Here is a 19,721-nt window from a genome sequence, read left to right as displayed (position 1 = left end):
TGGCTCTGGTGCGGACAATGCTTGCGCACGCACAGATACACAAATACAGACACACAGACATTCAGAAGCAAATGCGCGAACACACACACACGCACACAATCAAGAGGCAGTGGTAGAGCCAATAGTATCTTCCTCTCTTCCAGACAAATTCAATTTTCATCCAGGACATATGTAAGCTGATTAAAACTGCCAACAAAGACTGGAGAAATATGTCACATCCTTCAGGACTGGATACGATATTGAGTGCTGCTTTGGCAATGGGATGCCTACTCTCCTTCTCTGTCCTGCTCTTTCTAAGTCTCTGCTCTTCTCTCTCATGGTAATTCTGCATCACCTGATGCCATCATGCATCTCTTTATTCCTTTTCTTTATCACTTCCTTTTCCTGTCTTCACTCTGCGGCTCTCTTTCCTACACTCCTGCCCTTGAAAAGGCAAACATATTACTCATTCTCACTATATATAAAATGTATGTTGATTTTCTTTAGCATACATACAGTGGTGTGCAAAAGTTATTAGGTTTAGAGGGCAATCACTATTTCACACAGGGCCATGTAGGTTTGGATTTTGTTTTCCCTTAATAATAACAGCTTCATTTAAAAACTGCATTTTGTGTTTACTTGTGTTATCTTTGACTAATATTTAAATTTGTTTGATGATCTGAAACATTTAAGTGTGACAAACATGCAAAAAAAAAAAGAAATCAGGAAGGGGGCAAACACTTTTGCACACCACTCTACTTAATCATTTTAAGTATGCATTAGTGTTGTACCTTTGATTGTTATAGTAGCTACAAAGGTGGATATTATCATTGAGCACTGTTCGATTGATAGCATGTGTAGTAATTAAGATCTATTGTGTATTTCATGTCACATACCATCTGAAAACAATGAAACAAAAAATATAAACCTTCTTGTTAAAAAGATAAGCCGATAAACCCATCATACAGTTGTAAAATAAAGAAAGGAAGTGGTGGCAGCTTTTTCTTCCACCTTGCATTGTGGCTGGGGTGAAGCCTTGTTAGTCAAAAGTGTGTCACGCAGACACACACATGCCCATGCACCAGGGGCGTCACAATGTCTGTTTAGCCACAGCAAAATAATGTCATATCACCAGAAGATGTGTGAAGAACACATCTGAATTATGAATGGAGGGAGGTTAATTATGGATGGAGGGAGGGCAGAAGTAATGCCTTAGACATTTCCCTGAAACACATGGTTGGATACATGGCTACGGACCCACTGCACACTTCTTGGCAAGTCAGAGAGACTCCTTAATTAGGTAGTCTGCACTGATAATGGTTGTTCTTTGTTGCGTGTGGATGTATTCAACCTCATTTCTGTTAAAGAACACTTCAAATGAGTGCATAAGATGAATGTGCTTAACTCAAGTTGACAAGGAAAACTGTGCTCTTGTCGACAATATAGCAGCAAAATGATTATATGAAAAGCAATTATAACCGCCGCTCATCCTTATAGGGTGATGTGGAAAGTGATAGTCAAGACAGACATAAAAGAAATTCATGAAAGGAGAGAATGAGGCACTGAAGTTGACTTCTGTCAAAACTTTCTTTTTGGGGAAAATATACCACTTTCATTATCTTTATTTTTAAATGTACTTTTTGGCAGATGACACACAAATATTTGACAGGTTTAATATTTGTCCTTTTCATAGATCTGAAGTTATGAGTGTTATCTGTTTGATGCAATCAACCGTCTGCATTTATATACACAAATGATTGCTTTGTAAGAGAGCCGCACCTGGAGCTCTGAAGGACTGAATCGGCTGTCAACCACAAACAAAAGCCATACCCTTCCAAAGGGAGTCAAAGATTTTGTTCGATAGCAAGGAATTGGGGGAAGCAGGCTGGGTTGGTCGGGTGACTTAAAGAGAGGCAAATGGATTGTGGTGGAACTAACAATGGGTGTGTCTTCGCCTGCATGGGAAAAAGACAAGGCCATTGGGAAAGAATGATGTTCCAGACACCAATGGAGCCTTGTTTTGGGGGCTTGTGCCCCCTGGAGGTTTTGTGGCGCTCTAGGAGGATTAGTCAAATAACCCACTGCTTTTGTGCCATAATCACAACAACTAGCCCCCCCGTTGGAACTAGAATAATAAACATATCTGAATCGCGTGCATGTCACTTAGTCACCTGAATTTGGAAATTACATCTACCCGGCTTCTGTTTGGCAGTGAAATGCAATTTCAAAAGAATGTTTCACAGCTTTTTGAGATATGAACAGTTTTGGTACACTAAGCTTACTCAATATCTGTCTTCAGATATCAGCCATATCTCTAACTCTCTGTCCCCTCTGCTGTTCTACAGATCAAACCATGAGTCTCGACTGCAGTTTCTTTATACAGAGATATTACTACAGCCGAGTAGTTCTGATATAATATCCTCAGTTCATGCTGCTTCATTCAGTGGGTATCTGCAGATGACTCCATGATTGCCAGCCTCAGTATGAGTATAATTCCAATAGTACAAGTGACTAATAAGAGCAAAGAAGTAAAACCTTTCTGTTTGGTTCAAGGTTGAACAAGATAAAGAAGGAGAGGAAGAACAAAGCGAGCTGGCTGACATTGTCCGGTCCAAAGGAAGCTGAGTGGTGCTGCAAAAGGCCCTGTCTGACGTCTGCCTGTTGCAGTCCTCAGTACTGAGGGCCTTGGGACAATCACATGGTCCATTCACTCAGCTCTACTGAAACATTCAAAGCTTTGCTTCCAAAGGGCCAAACTTTTGTTCCTTCACAAAAGGCCTGACCAGAGGTTCTCCCATAGATGGGAGCCCCGTTCAAAATCAGATTATTTCCAGTGAAATCCTCCTTTCTCCACCTGCCAGTTAACTATGTCAGTGCCATTATGTCTTCCCTGAAAAAGCTCTCCATTTTGGCATAATGGAGGCTGGATGTGTATTATTGCTTTTACTGCCATTTATTCTTGGAGGAAAGAGTCACCCCCCACCCCCACACTCCTTCCTCTCATTTTTTTTTTTTTTTAAGAAAAATCTGGGCCACATGCCCCAGAGGAACGCAAAGTGCTTTAATTCATTCGCACCTTTTCTCTCTGGCTGCCATCTCCAAGGCTTCTCTTTATGCCCAGAAGTGATTTGTTCAGGCTGGACCATCAAAGCAATTATGGTAGCGGCCTGCTTCCCTATTATGAGAGATGACTGACAACAGAGGGATGGTGCGGGGGTGGAAGGGCACTTGGCTTCAATTTATTTGGTCTGAAAATTTTTTTCTTTCATTGGCATCCACTCATGTAACAAAACACAAACGAACTGGTCAGATTATCTCCTTGAAATGTTTTTTTACTAAAAACATCTTATCCAATTCTCTATATAACGTTTTTCAATTACCTTTCTCACCTTCCTGGGCAAAGTGATTGTGGGCCACAGATAGGTGACGCAGGACAGAGAATGCTGGCAATGTAACAGAATACTAAGGGGCATGGCAGGCAGTGATGTGTAGCAATTAATGTAATGGACATGAGAGAGAGCACAATCCTTGGACTAATGAGAATGTCTTATATTACAGTGCAAATGCACAGGGTCGCCAAGACTCCTATCATTACTGGGCTATAGGAAGATGGCTCACCGCAAAAGGGGATACTCCATAAATGGATAATGCGGAGAGAGCAGAGTACGGCGCCACTGAGCCGATGTTCCATCCAAGAGTAATAATTCTGCCTGGAGTGACACAGGGTCATTGGGATGGATGGAGACAGGATGTGAGTAAAAATAAAGCATTTAAAGAAAACAGGGCATTAGGTTGAAGAGGGTGAGAGTGAGTAATGGGGCAAAGTGAGGATGATAAGGACGAAATTGCACTAATACAAGAGTAAAGAGGTAGAGGTGGGAAAGAAACAGGAAAGAAAAAGAGGAGCAAGTAAGGGGAGTAATAGACTAAGAAAGGGGATGATTGCGAAAAAGAGATGAGAGTATAGTGTACAGACAGCGATAAAGCAATATGACGCATTGGCTAATCAGTCTGCTGTCTTTTTCTTTCACAAGCTGTCATCTTGGCCATCAAACCATCAAGACCTTGTGTGTCTCCCCTTCTCATTAACTGATTCCCCTGTTCAATTATTCAAGGTTTATAAGCAGGAACCATCTATTCAGCTAGCAGCAGATACAGTTAAATAATGGAAGGGTTGCTTCTTCAGCCATATTGACTGTCATAAAACTTTTACAATTGGCAAAAAAAATAAAATCAATTTCTCAGACTGTTGCCACCACCGTAAACATATTAATGGTGGTATCAGGAGTGAAGAAAGAGCCCTACCATGTAGGAGTCTTTAATAATGCAGACCATAAATTATTTTACATGCTCTCTCACTAATCATAATGTTTTGTGGCTGAATATATACAATGATGGAATGCTATATTTAGCCAACACAGAATATTTGTCTATGTTGTACATGTTAGTATGCATGCATATTCAGCTATGCTACAGCTGGAGTCTGTATGGAATAAGATTTAGGCGACATATCTGTGGCTTTACTTATCACGCTGACCTCACTGTCTCCATAAAAAGCTAACCTGTGAGAGTCACGCTGTGACACAGAAATCAGGTCAACTGCTGGCCTGCCAAGGAACGCTAAGCTTCAGTTAACATTACCACAAATAAACTGCACACACAATCACACCAAAACAAAATACCCACACAAAAAAAGATCAAACGTATGGACACACACCCAGACACACACTCCCTCACTTGTCGGAAATCTTAAGGAACATCACAGCTCCCATCTGCCATAATCCGCCCCGGGGCAACAGTGACCTGAGCTACTGGAAGAAACTCATCTAGAGTGGAAGGAAAAAAGTAATAGTTGAGGTAATGCAGTGTGCAGCCTCATCCTTTACTTAGCTGGCAATGTCTTCAGGGAAGAGATGTTACAAACTCAGCAACCTCCACTGGCTTTCCACTAATGCATGACCCCCATACTACTTTCCAGGCCCTCATCCTGCCGCCATAACTTCAGATTAAGGACTTTACATTGAAACCCAGGTCAGTTTACATACAACTGCACACATAGACACAGAAACACACACAAACAATATATACAGTGTACACACATAAATCACACACAAGTATATCTGTGCATGTATACAAGCATACAGTTGAGACATAATTATGTGTGCACGCACCACAGTCACATCAACAAAGACACACACACACAACAAATTACAAATCTCTACACGTTACCATCTATCTGATAATCCTCATTCACTAGAGGCAGAAGGTCTGAACTGTGGCAAACTGTCTATTTTTAAACTTGACATATTAGTCATCTCTTAGGAGATTAACATTGTAATTTATGGAATTCATGAATACCAAGCTGTTATGTTCCCTTCTTGTTTATCCCCCCCTCCCCTTCAGCACAGTTTAAGTGTTTTGGATGAATTCAACTAAACTCACAGATGCATTTGGGTAGGATCCCTGTCTCCATAAGCAGGGGCAGATCTACTAAAAGTTGTGGCTGCTCAAAAACTTATAAGCGTGAAACTCTGATGTCCAAGTGCAAGTGAATGCAGCAAGAGATGATGTTCCCCACAGATTCCTAGGTTCTACCCCAACAAGAGCTTTTTGCAACTTTGTGTGCATTCACGATGGAGGGAGATGTGGGATAGACAGAAGGTCAAAAACTGATTTTATCCCCAAAAAACAGGAAACAAACACACAGCCTTTGCCACAGTGTGGTGCCAAGAACCACGAGAGGACACAGGGTTGGTAACAGACCGATTTCACCCTGCTGCCGCTAGCCTGCAGCGGGCAGCAGCTCCGTTTTCTCCCAGCCCCGGCATTCCTGATTTCTTTTTTTTTTTTTTTGCATGTTTGTCACACTTAAATGTTTCAGATCATCAAACAAATTTAAATATTAGTCAAAGATAACACAAGTAAACACAAAATGCAGTTTTTAAATGAAGGTTGTTATTATTAAGGGAAAACAAAATCCAAACCTACATGGCCCTGTGTGAAAAAGTGATTGCCCCCTAAACCTAATAACTAGTTGGGCCACCCTTAGCAGCAACAACTGCAATCGAGCGTTTGCGATAACTTGCAATAAGTCTTTTACAGCGCTGTGGAGGAATTTTGGCCCACTCACCTTTGCAGAATTGTTGTAATTCAGCCACATTGGAGGGTTTTCGAGCATGAACTGCCTTTTTAAGGTCATGCCACAGCATCTCAATTGGATTCAGGTCAGGACTTTGACTAGGCCACTCCAAAGTATGTCAGCCTCACTAGAATGCTGTATCAAAATCACATCTGAATCCATATAAGGTTCGGCTATTATGCAACAGATGTTGAATGAACATTCGCAAACAGTTTGCTCAATTTATCTCCACTAGGCCACTCTCTGAATGGCTGAAGAACAAAATGAAGACTTTGCTTCATTTTGTTGTTCTTCAGCCATTCAGAGACCCCACAACAACATCCAAAGAACTGCAGGCCTCACTTGCCTCATGCCTCACTTGTTCATGACTCCACCATAAGAAATAGACTGGGCAAAAATGGCCTGCATGGCAGAGTTCCAAGACGAAAACCACTGCTGAGCAAAAAGAACATTAAGGATCGTCTCATTTTTGCCAGAAAACATCTTGATGATCTCGAAGACATATACACGTGTGTGTGTGTGTGTATGTCTATATATCTATCTATATATCTATCTATATATATATATATATATATATATAATATACACATTTCTGCCACCTCTTATAGTCTCCATGCCACCCTGTGAATATTTATCTGGATCCGCCCCTGTCCATACCAGCACACATGCCAATCAGCTCCTACTGGAGATGGAGTTCGTAGCTCCTCATCTTGGGCATGTGGTAAAATGTGTAAAGAGTTGGCACTGATTTTTTTCCTCTTCCACCCTCGATAGAGGGATGCAATTGCTCTCTGATACACAGGTGCACAGGCAAAAACTCTTTGGTTTGTCTGTCTCTTTCATCCTCTCCTATTACTCCTACCCAAAGTGAGAAATGTTCTCTCAAATCAGAGAATTGATCCCCTCTTTAAAAGAAGATGCCCAGCTCTGCTGAGTTCCCCTTAACTCACCTTTATTAGTCATTATCTCTTTTAGATCAGCTGATAAATCTCCATTTATATTTTGCCACAGCTGACCTAAGATTTATCCTTGAAGAAGTGAATCAAAAGCAATGATTTCTAGAAATTTAATGAGGATCATGTTGACAGGAAACTTAAGTTTAGTTAAAACAATAATCCTTCAGCAGTTTTCAACTTGGCATTCTTTGTACCACTACTAAGAGTGGACCAAAGGTCCTCTGGCAGACCTCTGGCAAGAGATATTGGCTTCCAAAGCTAATGATCTCAAATTGTACACTTGTGGGTAATTAAGCATTGCTGTTCCCGCAGTAGCTTACAACAGCAAATATGTCATTGTGAGAATAAACAATTGTACTTACACTCATTATGCTGTAATTGCATCATCCTATGTAATAATCACATGCAAGGGGACATCTTATTAAAAGCTACAACAAAAAAATCTGTAAAGCCATAAGAAAATGAAAGACCATATCCCAAAAACTTGAATGATTGCTTTAAAAATAGGAGGTGAACACTGGGCATTAAATAGAGTATACATTTAAAATCCTCACGGGTATTTGGTGGTCAACTACAACAGCAACGTGCTGCGTGCACTTAATATGTGGGTGAGTGGGCTGCCAAAGCTTGGGAAAACTAATGTAGGCAAGGGAGTAATTTGACTCCACTCAAATCCTTCCATCAGACACTAACCAAATAGAAGTCAAAAGAACAAATGAAGAAAGACAAAGAGATAAAAGGGAAGAATAAAAGAGAAGCGGCTAAACCATAGGGATTAGTGCTAAGTAACTCACTTTTCCATTACCAGAAAGGAATAGCTATTTCAACTGCTGGAATCTAAATAAAAAAGGTGAACACTGTCCTCCCTCCATCTTTTGGTCATTCATGTGTAAATGTCGCACACACTTATAGCCTTCTGTTTCGTGCTTCCCTATATGAGCAAATGGAGACTTGCCATCATATCCTTGAGGCCCATCAATAAATAAACTTGACGCAAATAAACAGATAAATAAATAAATGTGAAGAGCCTAGCAAATGGGCATCAGTCAGCATTTGCGATGGAACCATGTCAAGCACAATCATGCTTGACTGGAAGGGGAGTGCCTGAGTGTAAGGAGCATTCCTGCTGATTGCACACCCAGTGTGTGTGTATGTGTGAGTACAGGGAGGGCATCGCCGGGATATTCTGCTTTTTACCTTAATTTAACCCTCTCAGTCTCTCCTGCTGTTTTTAACTCTTTAACGTTTTCACTTTCGATACATCGGACCATCACTGCACAACACACCTTTATTTCATTGAATTCCATGCCTCTTTTCTACCACATACACACCTCTTTCCACCATAACATATACAAGATCCTGATTTCCATTTCTTTCAGTCCTTTTTTTTTTACTTTCTAAACTACTTTGTCATCTGTCTCCCTCTCTTGGTGTCTCTCAAATTATTTGACTAACCATATTATACATCATTTTCTCTGTTATAAGTCAAATGATCAGCTGATTTATCCTTGAGCATGCATTATGGTGTCATTGCTCTCCTGACAATCAGGATTCACGTGTTGTTTTCACATATGCAATAGTGACCATCACTCAGGAAGAAAAGTACAGATTTCCTTTTGGCCCGAAAATTATGCTTGTATGTCAGTGCCTGAACCATACATGTCTATTATTAAGCTTGTGCTTTTTGTTGTTCAGACAGCCAAATAGATGGTTTAAATTTACGTTAAATAAACAAAACACCTTGATTGTGAAGTGTGCACATCCTACTAAGGCTGTGGGAGGCTTACTGATGTTTCAAAATTCCAAAAATATTCTTTTCCTTAGTGTTAATTGAAGGGTGTCGACGCTAATGCAATTAAAGTTTTCTAACATAGTTTCAGAAACAATTAACCTTTTACCTTGATTTTGTTGCTTACGATCGCCACGTGTTTTCATTTAAGAACTACAGGAAGTTTTCCCTTTTCTCAGTGTTGCCGACCGTTTCATATCACAGGGAACAATGTAAAGTGTTGATCTAAGTGTTACTTTCACTAGATTCCAGATTCATCTCAGAAGCTTTTTGAACTTATTATGCATTATTTATTTTGATCTAAAAAAAATTCTTGCACTTCAGAAAAGGAAGGTATGACTTAATTAACACCACTGAAAATTATGTTGACTTCATCTTGTAACACTACTAACTTACTTTAAGTGTGAAAAAAGTCATGCAAGCAATGTCGCAAGATCCAGCTACTTCAAGCTGAGAGCATCACATACATTGTAATTTCTTTAATATCCCTGTTCCAAGCATCACCTTTACTAATATGTCCTATTGAATGGAACATTTAACATCCTTTGACACATTTTCTCTTTATCTGTATTAATGGGAATTACCATTATCACTCATCGCCCAGTCTGCCGTTCCTTTCATATACCTCCCTATTACAGACATCAAGCCCGGCTAATGGGAAAGTAAAATATTAATTCCACCTCATTGCAGCTGACAGATTGTAGATAGTGGCTGACACCTCAAATGCAAACATCAGCCTGGACATTATATCTTATACTTTAATAATAGCCACATCATATTAAGGAGGTTAAAAAAAAAACCACGAGTATGACAGCAGAGGAAGAAGCATTTGATTCTGGCACTGCATCTTATTGTCAGTGGGACACATATCCATACAGGGTGGCATCCCATTCCACCGCACATTATTTGTTCTCTAGATGATCAACAGTTGGCCCTACTGTATGCCTAATGAGTAATAAATAAGGTTTAATTCAACTGACACCAAGTTACCCATCCTTCAACACTAAGCATGATGACTTGGGCAAGATTCCATTGGAATTATATGAGGGCAATTTTTCAGCTAGTGGGATAGTCCGACTGCCTCTCCTATATTTGGCTTTCACAGGCATTCCTTTGGCTTTAAGCTCTGCAAGTTTATAGGTCTATTAGGAATTCATCAGACAATGAACGATATCAATCTTATTGTGTGAATGTGTCCTGGGTAAAAATAAGATGAAATCTTCCATTATGGGGCCTCCAAAGCATATTTGCCCTCCAAAATTGATTCAGTATTGACAATTTACACTTAGGGTGACCTTTCATAACTGCTCACATACTTGAAAGCCAATATTGTTTGGAGAGTGAGCAAGAAAAAAACGCAGCCCACTCTAAGCACTCTAGGATATTATTGAATATGATAAGTTAGTAGACATTTTTGCTCTGCAGTTGTTTGTAGATGGTCCACTAGGCGGGAGGGCTGAGTACTTTTTACATCAATGAGGCCATGTGCCAATAAAGTAAGACAATATTGGACATAGGTGTTGAGAGCTCCAAGTCCATTATAACACTAGGTCATTGACTTTATTTCTAAAAAAGAAAAAAGGAAAGAAAAAGTAAGCGTTACCATATAGAACTATGCTCCACATGATAAGCCTTCTCAGATAGGAAGTTGTAAAGGGGCATAATGGCATCAAAAGGGCATTCAGACAGCCCCCTGTTGATACCCTGTACTCAAGTAGATAACTTCAGAGTAATTTAAACAGCAAAGGGTTTAGGGGATACAGTACTTAACGGCAGGGGCAGGAGCGAGAGACCCCTGGTGTCCACTCAGAGAGACTACCTTTTATTAAGATTTGATTTATCCTCTCAAAATGGCTCCATGTCACACTTCACTTACTTTACGTCCTCTCTTGGCAGAGTCAAGCAACGAATCAGTTATGCGCCAAGGGTACTCAAATGGTACATAAAATCTTCATCTATATTTCCATGATGGGTTTTCTGCTGTGGATGAAAAATGATCAGGTCCAGTGAAAGGCCCTATGGGTCAATGGGAGGGACAATGGCTTTGTCTATGCCCTACAATGTCAAATCTTAAATGGAGTGGCTGTCTATGCCTCAGTTCCTTCCCATCTGCCTTTCCCTTTGGCTGTTGATAAATATCCTTATCTATGAGAAGCAGGTGATAGATTTCAAGCAACACATCTCTACAGAGCTCTGCTCTCATCTGCTCTATTGATATCTCACATCTACTAAGCCATTTGAGCTACAGCAAAAGGCACCGACACCCTCTGGGTCTCTCTACCCCAAATCATGTTAGCTCCACTTCCTGTAGGATCGCCTCTAGGGCTGCCCCAATGAACAACATCTATCAACACCCTGAAGTGGAAGCCAGGAGCTTGTGGAGGCAAAGGGCTTTAGCCCTCAACTCAGAGACACCCTACAGCAACAGTGCCTATCTGATATGACACAAGCTTGCACGTGTGTGTGTGTTGGAAACAGTATAGGGGGACAACTGCTTGAGAGGTTGAGAGACAACAAGAGAGATAAAGCAAAGGGTACAACATATGTGTGAGAAAATTAATTGCTGAGTGAATTACAATCACTATCACTTCCTGTGATGTAATTTAAGAAATAAACGGGTGATTTTCTTCCCAGTCAGGGGAAAGATGAGAAAATAGCTGCCCGGCTGAACATCTTGTGGCTGTCTACATCAGGGTGATGTGGATAACAAACACAGAAGTAATAAGTATTAAAAGATCACTTATGTCAGAAATGAGGTTGGGGGATATAAGAGGACAAGAGGAAGTTCTTTATCTTTGCCAGCATCTCCTTAAAGACACTTCCCTTTGGTTTTTTCATTTGCCTTTTAGTAGATTGATCCCCTTTCTTCGTTTAAAATTTCATGAGAGAAAATAGGTAATTTAATCTTCATTAAACATACAGGGGGCCCACGCTCTGGCCTGACCAGCTGAATTAACTGCTAGGCTTCAGGGGATTAGACAGTTGGGCTGAAATTCTGTAACCCTGACAAGCATTATATCACTGCATTTCTATTTTTTAATGGGCATGAGATGATCCCTCCCTGTTCAATGTCAAATAAGTCCTTAAGAGGCTCACTATACAGAACACAGGAGGGAACTTTTGATGGCCTGTGAAGGTGAAGCAGGAGAGTGGGGCAGAGAAAGGGAAGGAGAGAGGCCCTGGTTTGGGATTGTAATGACGTTGAAAAGGCAGTAAATAAATAAGATTGGCTTGGTTCCCTTTGAAATTTGATTGATGTGTCTTTTGGGATGCCCCCCAGTATGAAAGACCTACTGAGTCTGTGGCTTTCATCCCTGACCGAAAATCGATGAGCCAGGATGTATGAGCGGCTGCTGCTCTCTACCCACCAATCTCCAGCCAGATACCCAGGTAACTGTCTCACCAGAAAGGGAATAGGACATAGAAAAGGGGTAGGCTAATGCATCTTTTTTAAACTTCATTCAAGTAAAACTTAATTTTAAAGTACACTGTAAAAGAAACAGTGTAAAATATAGTGTTAAGCCAACTGGATTTATATATTTTCTTCCTGAAATGAAACTGAACCCACAACAGAAACATGGCTTTTCTGGTCGCCATCAATCCATCCAGTTTCTGTGTGTTGAATTAGGACTGGCTGGTGTAATTGCATAACACATGAGTATGGCCTCCCGGGTGAGGTTTTCCATCTTACACAAAGTGGAGACAAGGAAATAGGAAATGCTTCTGAAATTGGGTATAATTGTGACTGGCGGCGCCTAGAATTGTGTTCAACCTGACACTTGAGGTAGTCTGCTGGAGTATAGTTTAGCCTGAAGGACGACAAAAAACTAAATGCTGGGTTTAAATGAACTCCTTTGACGTAAGCAAAGATTCTTGTGCGCCTCTGAGAGACTCTGTCTGGTACACGCTGCTCGTTTGAGGATGACAGGAGGTTAATCAAGCTTTAAAGCATGAGATTACAACAGACATGACAAGCAGGAGTGAACAGATTCGGCACACTGTCTGATACAACTGCTCAGAGAACCTTTACCTCTACCAGTAAATTCAGAGACCGAAATGCTGTCAGTGAGTCAGAGAGTAAGCAAATGTGTACACAACAAAAGTACATCAACATTAATGCTGCTGTACTGACCCAAAAATGATGCCATCATTCTTTAAATAGTGACTAAAATGTTGACAATTCCCACCATGTATGAAGAAGTAACAACCCAAAAACCTCTTTTAGTCACTGAGATGCTGCCTTCTGTCACCAAATCGCCTGTCACTGGGGAACTTAATTGTTTCTCTTTACAGAGAGTACTTTTAAAAATTTCCGCTCAAACTGTGCGTCAAGATTTCTGTTTGCCCCCTTTCATGAGATGAGACAAAATTCCCCCTATGCTCTATAGCAGCTAAACTCATTTCCAGATTCCATTTAGAAAAAAATCCATGGAGCCAGCATGTCAAAAAGATTTTCCCCTTTCATCACCTCAGAGTAGAGAATCCATGCAGCTGTTTATCAAACCACAGTCTGGGTTCTATATCAATAAACAAGGAGCCGTCAATGCATAATACATTCTGATAGCATAGCAGTGGTGTGCACTAGAAAAAAGTGCGCTGAGAAGGGTCTGATGCACAATGCCATGCAGGAGAGAAAGCCATCATAAGGACCACAGTAATCTTGGTTGTCTCACAATAATAGGAAAATACATCAGACATACAGAATATTCTATTAATATGAAGCATATTCATAAATAAAGACAGTATTTAGTTTAAAATGATCCCAAGACATATCATATAGTGCATGGGTGGCACTGTGGTCGTGGCAGCAAGTAAGGCTATGCAGAAATCCTTCTATCCAGCCACATCCTCCACGCAGGGTATATCCCACCAGCATGTTCCCGGTCTGGTTCTCCTTCTAGTCGGACACACCAATAATACAACAACAGGTGTATCCTGATCAGATGTCCAGACCATCTCAACTGAATATTTCAACACGAAAGAGCTGCACTTCTACTCTTTCCCTCAGGAGGAACCCAGACACTCAGCAAAGGAAACCTGCCATTCCTACCCATGATCTAATTTTTTAGGTCACTACCCAGAGTTCATGACCATAGGTGAGGGATGGAACTTAGACTGGTAAATTGGGAGCTGTACCTTCAGGCTCAGCTCCATCTTTACCAAGACAGTGGAGTACAATGCTTGCTTACAACATTGCTGAAGCTACAACAATCTGTTTATCAATCTCATGCTCCATTTTACCCTATGTCATGAAGAAGACCCTGAGATACTTCTTCACTCTTCACTTGCTCCCAACCCAAAGGGGTCACTACAGTATCATTTTCATGGACTCAGGAGTTGATGTGCTGACTCTCATCCCACCCACTTCACAATGCCCAATGAAGCCAACAGGACTACATCGTCTGCATGTGTAGGTCCATCTCAGGCGCGGCTTGGCACAGCTCGGAACTGGTAATGGAAACGCAAATCAGTGTGGTTTGACTCAGTGCGGCCAAAAGTGCCCTACAGAGGGCCTGATACTCCAAACTTCTGCTTGCCACACAGGCACAGACTGTCAGAGCCTTTCTTGACCCTCATGTTCATTGAAATATTGAACATAGCAGTGCTAATCTGGGGGTTCATGAGTATCATCACACCTACCCAGCGATTGTCGCAGAGTTATAAGTCCACTCTGGACAGCTGTGGGAAAAGCTGGTTTACTTTATAAATTACTTTAAAAGCTTTGTTAATTAAATATTAAAACATTTCACAAGTAAGGTTTCTAACTGTACTAAGTACTTGTTTAGAGTTACAGCAAAATGACTGACCAATTCTTTTGAAGTGAACATTACTTTTTTTCAAATTAATTGTTTTAGCATCACACTTGGACATGCAACCAAAACAGATTAAACATATTATAGCGAGAGAGTTGCCTCACAATAGGCCTGCACATAGCATAAAAGGCAAGAATCCTTCAGAAAGAGGCATATTTGGGGTGCTGTTGCACATCAGTTTGACATTTACCAAACACATAGGGAAAAAGAAAGGTAATACACAAAACCATTGTGAGTGGCCAAAGCATGAAGGTCGACACACCTCTACAGCAGAACACTTCCTAAACATCGCCAAAAGACAGGAAGTGATATCATGCTGTGACGGCATAGGTTAACAGGAAGAGCAAGACAATTAGATGATAACTGGAGCTGCTCTACATGACAGAAATTATGCTGAGTGAATCAAAAACATCTAAGTAGCGTGACCGCTATTAGGATTGTATTAGTGTTACAAGATTCAACATTTAGGATTAAGGGGCCGACACAAGGGCATCTTCAATACTTGTGTACTTAACTGTATTGGATTTTAAAGGTATTCAATGTAAGATTTACATCATGTCACTCAGCAGTACAAGCATTAATGTCCATTAAGTCCAGCGTTTTCTTCTGTACTGCTGCACTAACGTGATCCTATGCTCAAAAGAAATCTACTGGTAATATGCTACATTATTTACGTTCTTATCTATTAATATATTTTTGACAATTGACATACATTTGATGTGACCCTTCACTGGTGTTGACATATTCACATACTTCGCGTCCCACAATTCGTTGTGGAATAGTTTCACTTGCTCTTATTCTAATAAATACAGGACATAATTTTGTCTGTGAATTTCTGTCCTTATAGCCATTAACCAAAAGCACAGTTGCTTTACTGTATAATGTGTTTCCAGAGAAACTGGGGTAACGTTATCTTATGCTACACCTCTGTAGTGGCAAGGACTAAAATGGTATGTTGTTTTTCTTTTATATTGTGTGCTGTAAATATATGTGCAAAGAGAAGTGTTACCTAACACAGAACACTATCAACTACAAGCTATACTTATAGCGATTCTAACCTGGTCTTCGTTAAAGCCTTGCTAATGCACATAGTCATTAGTCAGTTATTTTGATGTGCCATTGTGAAATGTAAGTTCAAGTGAAACCAACTGCGATCTTCAGTCACGGATGTTTATCAGTTTCATCCATGTTGCATTTTGAAACATGTTTCTAATGACAGTACTATAGAAATCACGATTTGCTATGAATCATTACTGCAAGTCCAATCATAAATTTCTCATAATTAGCGTTGATTAATTTTGAAACTGCAGTTGCTTTTCTCAGTGAGGAGCTGTGTATGTTAATAGGAAGCAAGTAAGCACTTTCAAGGTTGCTTTTTTACATCTTACATATTATACCTTTAAACATTTCATTCTTTGCTAAGTCAATTGCAATAACTCAGCACAGTACTCTGCATGTTGTAGACCAGCTCAGCATGAGCATTCTGACAGGAAGGACGTGAGTTACGCAGCCAGGACATGTGCAGTAGGAGGCAGGGTGGTGCTGGGTCTGGGTTATAAAAGGTAGTTAAATACACACACCTAGTGTTCTGTTACCATAGTTAGCACCTGGCCACCGAGAGGCTGGACTGGAAGGGCTTTGATCACCTGTAACAATGTTGGTGATAAGAAAAGAAAAAGAAAAGACAGAATAAAAGAAGGGGAGGATGGAGAGAAAGGAAAAGAGATAAAGGCATCAGAGGTGACACAATGCAGATATTTGGCAGGAATTAACCACTCCCAGAGTAGGGCAAACCCTTCAGGTTTGCTAAGACACCTACAGTGCACACACATTTGGACATAGACACAGGCTCACATTAAACCCAAACAGAAATATGGAATGAACAAGGTGCAGGTGAAAAATGGAGCTGGTTATGTCTATTGATGAGCTGCATTACAGGTGTTAAAACAAGAGTAAAGTATGTGTGTTTGTTGGTATACACTTACAGTAAATAGTTTTTCAATCAAAACACTATATATACAATTTGAAGGGAAACATTTAAATTGTGTTTAATCACAGTTAAATGCTCTTTCATGCATTATGTATTTTGAAATGAATTATTTTTGATTAACTAAGAACATTAAAATATAATCTTGTATAATACTGTGCACTATTGCCCAAAATCAGTAGCAGAAGCTGTTTTTTAGATGTAACAATTTTTATTTTGGAATGATTTTCTTCTACTGCTTTATATAGACACACACACAAACACACACGCACCATTATCACTAAAGATAACTGGTGGTAGACCCAGTTGAGATATCAGAGTCACAGGGTCGCACATACAATGTCACAGTGCATACTAGTATAATATATACAGTAAATTGTGGTAATATGTACGGAGCCCCTAAAGGGACATAGGCAATAATTCTGGTAGCTCACAGGCCTGGCAGACCGGCCTGCGCTGTCGCCGTCTGGTACAGGTCCGCGCTATGAGCTGGGTCTGGAGGTCGGTGTGTTTATCAGGGAAACTGTTAACTCTTAGTCCTTCAGAATTAACGTTTCCCATTACTCAACAACACTCTGATTAACAGTAAATTCATCATATTCAGTGCCCCATATCGCTATTTTACAAGCTACTGTAGCTGTCATATGCTGTCAAGGCTTTAGTCATACGGAAGTGGGCATGGTTTCATCTAAAGTAGGTTGGAAAAACTTTCTTGTGCGCATGGGGAACTTTCTCGTGAGCACAGGATAGTTTCTGGTGAGCACCAGAAACCTACTTATTGTGAGCAAAAAAAATTGGTAGAGCGTAGGACGAAGTGACCCAGGCAGTGTTGGAAGCAGCCTGACCAACCTTTTCACTGCCAAATGAAAATTAGGCAGCTACATACAACATGACTTGCTTATCTGTCATTACTAATCTTCTCTGTATCAATTTAAATGTACCATATCTTGTACACCAACAGCAAATATAAGAATGCTGCTGCTAATAACAATAGCTAATACATCTGTCATGACTTGAAACACTGAACATAAAAACTTTACAACTGCTATGGAATTACAGCAAGTCAGTCTGCATTAAATAACCCTAACCCTAATTATTATAACCCTATATGATCTCTAAATGTAAATCTAAATCTAAAAATTTTACTGCTTGCTTTGCAGTGTGTAGCCTGTCTATAGCAGAATAACCTAATCCAGCCATTGGTCTGATCCCGCCCCCCTCCTCTTTTTTTCTATCATGTTTGCCAGCGTGGAGATGGCAGCACCTGTGGCTCTTCTGCAGAACTCTGACTTGCATATCAATTGACCCTGGCACCCCTACTAGGTGGTACTCCCCTGGGTACGAGCCATTCATCATGGCAGAACGGAATGTGTTAACACCAGGATTACACTAAATCAGCCTCAGTCCAACTGCAGCCAACATGGCTACATTATAATAAGTGTTTTATGAATGGCTAAGGGACAATAAATCATTAATGACCTGTACTAAGCCACATGTGTGGTTGTTTCTATGACACCTGTCTGTTTGTGTACATGTTCTTATGTGTTCATGTTTTATGTGTGTATCTGTCATAAATCCTTGAAACAAGTCAAAAGGACACATACACAGGAATACACACTAATTATATACAAACTGGAGAGCTTCTTTTATATGACAGATGGTGAGACTGACAGAAATAACAAGGAACAAGAAACAACAAAGTATAATTTAGGACATAAAGACAGTTTTTTGCTGCCTTACCATTGCGAGGTGTCCGTTTTCGCCGATCACGGAAGGCTGCTCCAGACTGTAGGGCTTCCATTAGGCTATCCATCACACCAGTTTCATCTCCCTCTGTAAGAGAACAGATAATAGAGGCAAAGATGTTTACAAAATAATATGTACATTAACGCAAGAACATGTACACATAAACACACACACACATACACACTTGTACATGACTGCATCTATTTCTAGGTATTCTGGTGTGGAAGCAATTTATGCCCTTTAACTACAGGTGCATTAACAATCACCTTACATCACACTGACAGAGAGCCATGATTTTAAGTGAGATATAAACAAGCCTTTTATAGTGTATGAGTGTTGAGACAGAGGCCTGTCACTCAGGCCTGTCCTTTTTTTCAGTAAACAGCTGGGGAGGAGGGAAAATACACTTAGAGCTTAGCAACTAATACAGGCAGAGGAGCCTCAGGATGAAAGCATCCACTGATGGTCATTGACAGATATTCTTTCTGTGGCTAACGCAGGGGAGCTAAGTGCTCTTTACAAAGATTTAGTGTGGAGCCGCTCAATACCCGGGCGCTCTATCATTGTTCAGTCAATGACACCGGGACCGGCCTTCGGAAAACATTCCCCCTGCCCACCGTTCCAACTGTCGGGTGGATCCATGAAACTAGAGAACTGGAGGCAGTCGGCATGGCTGAAGAGACAGGTTTGTCAGGCCAACAGCATGACAAGTTGCGCTCACACTGTGCACATACAACATATCGCTCAATGGAAACAGGGTTCAAAAATAAGCTTAGGTTCTATATCTGGGTCATCTGTCTTTACGCCCCAATACTAATGAGTCAGAGGGGCACCCTTTTTATCATTCTGGTCTAGAACAGACATTATTTTAAACTAGGATCATTAAGGTGACTTATTGTACAGCTAGAGACTTGGCCATCAATTCTTTTGCATACATGAGTGAACTAGCTCTTCCCTAATGTTTACCATCAGGGTCCAGGCATCTTGTTTCTGTGCTTACAGCTATAGCTGAAGGGTAACATTCAAAAATAAGTGGAGACAACTGCTACTTTCAGCACACAGCACTTTTCCAGACACTAGGGTGATCAATCTTTTGTTACTTGTGTGTGCGCAAAGAGACACGACAGTCAGGTAAATTGAATTTATGAACAAAACATGTTGACACTAAATGCTACACAATTAATTTAAGGAAATGGCACATGCTTTTTTGGGGTTTTTTTTGCCATTACCAGAGAAAGTCAGGGCTGCACGTGTTTCCCTTCTCCTCCAGCAACAAACCACCCAACCTACAATCATTCATGCAAGTACAACC

General features: G+C 40.5%; 1 protein-coding gene across 1 annotated transcript in view; it reads right to left on the bottom strand.

The window, feature by feature from the left end:
- Nucleotides 1-19,721, bottom strand: part of diaph2 (diaphanous-related formin 2) — a 372,579-nt gene that overhangs the window by 26,946 nt on the left and 325,912 nt on the right. The window contains exons 28-29 of the mRNA XM_044206253.1: nt 18,404-18,496; nt 16,257-16,322 (exon numbers count right to left, since the gene is read on the bottom strand). Coding sequence (XP_044062188.1) covers nt 16,257-16,322; nt 18,404-18,496 — 159 coding nt within the window. The remainder of the gene's footprint in view (nt 1-16,256; nt 16,323-18,403; nt 18,497-19,721) is intronic.

This window comes from Siniperca chuatsi, linkage group LG8 (assembly GCF_020085105.1).
Source record: "Siniperca chuatsi isolate FFG_IHB_CAS linkage group LG8, ASM2008510v1, whole genome shotgun sequence".
Classification (NCBI taxonomy): domain Eukaryota; kingdom Metazoa; phylum Chordata; class Actinopteri; order Centrarchiformes; family Sinipercidae; genus Siniperca; species Siniperca chuatsi.
The sequence above is the reverse complement of the archived record's forward strand: the minus strand, read 5'-3'. Positions and strand labels throughout refer to the sequence as shown.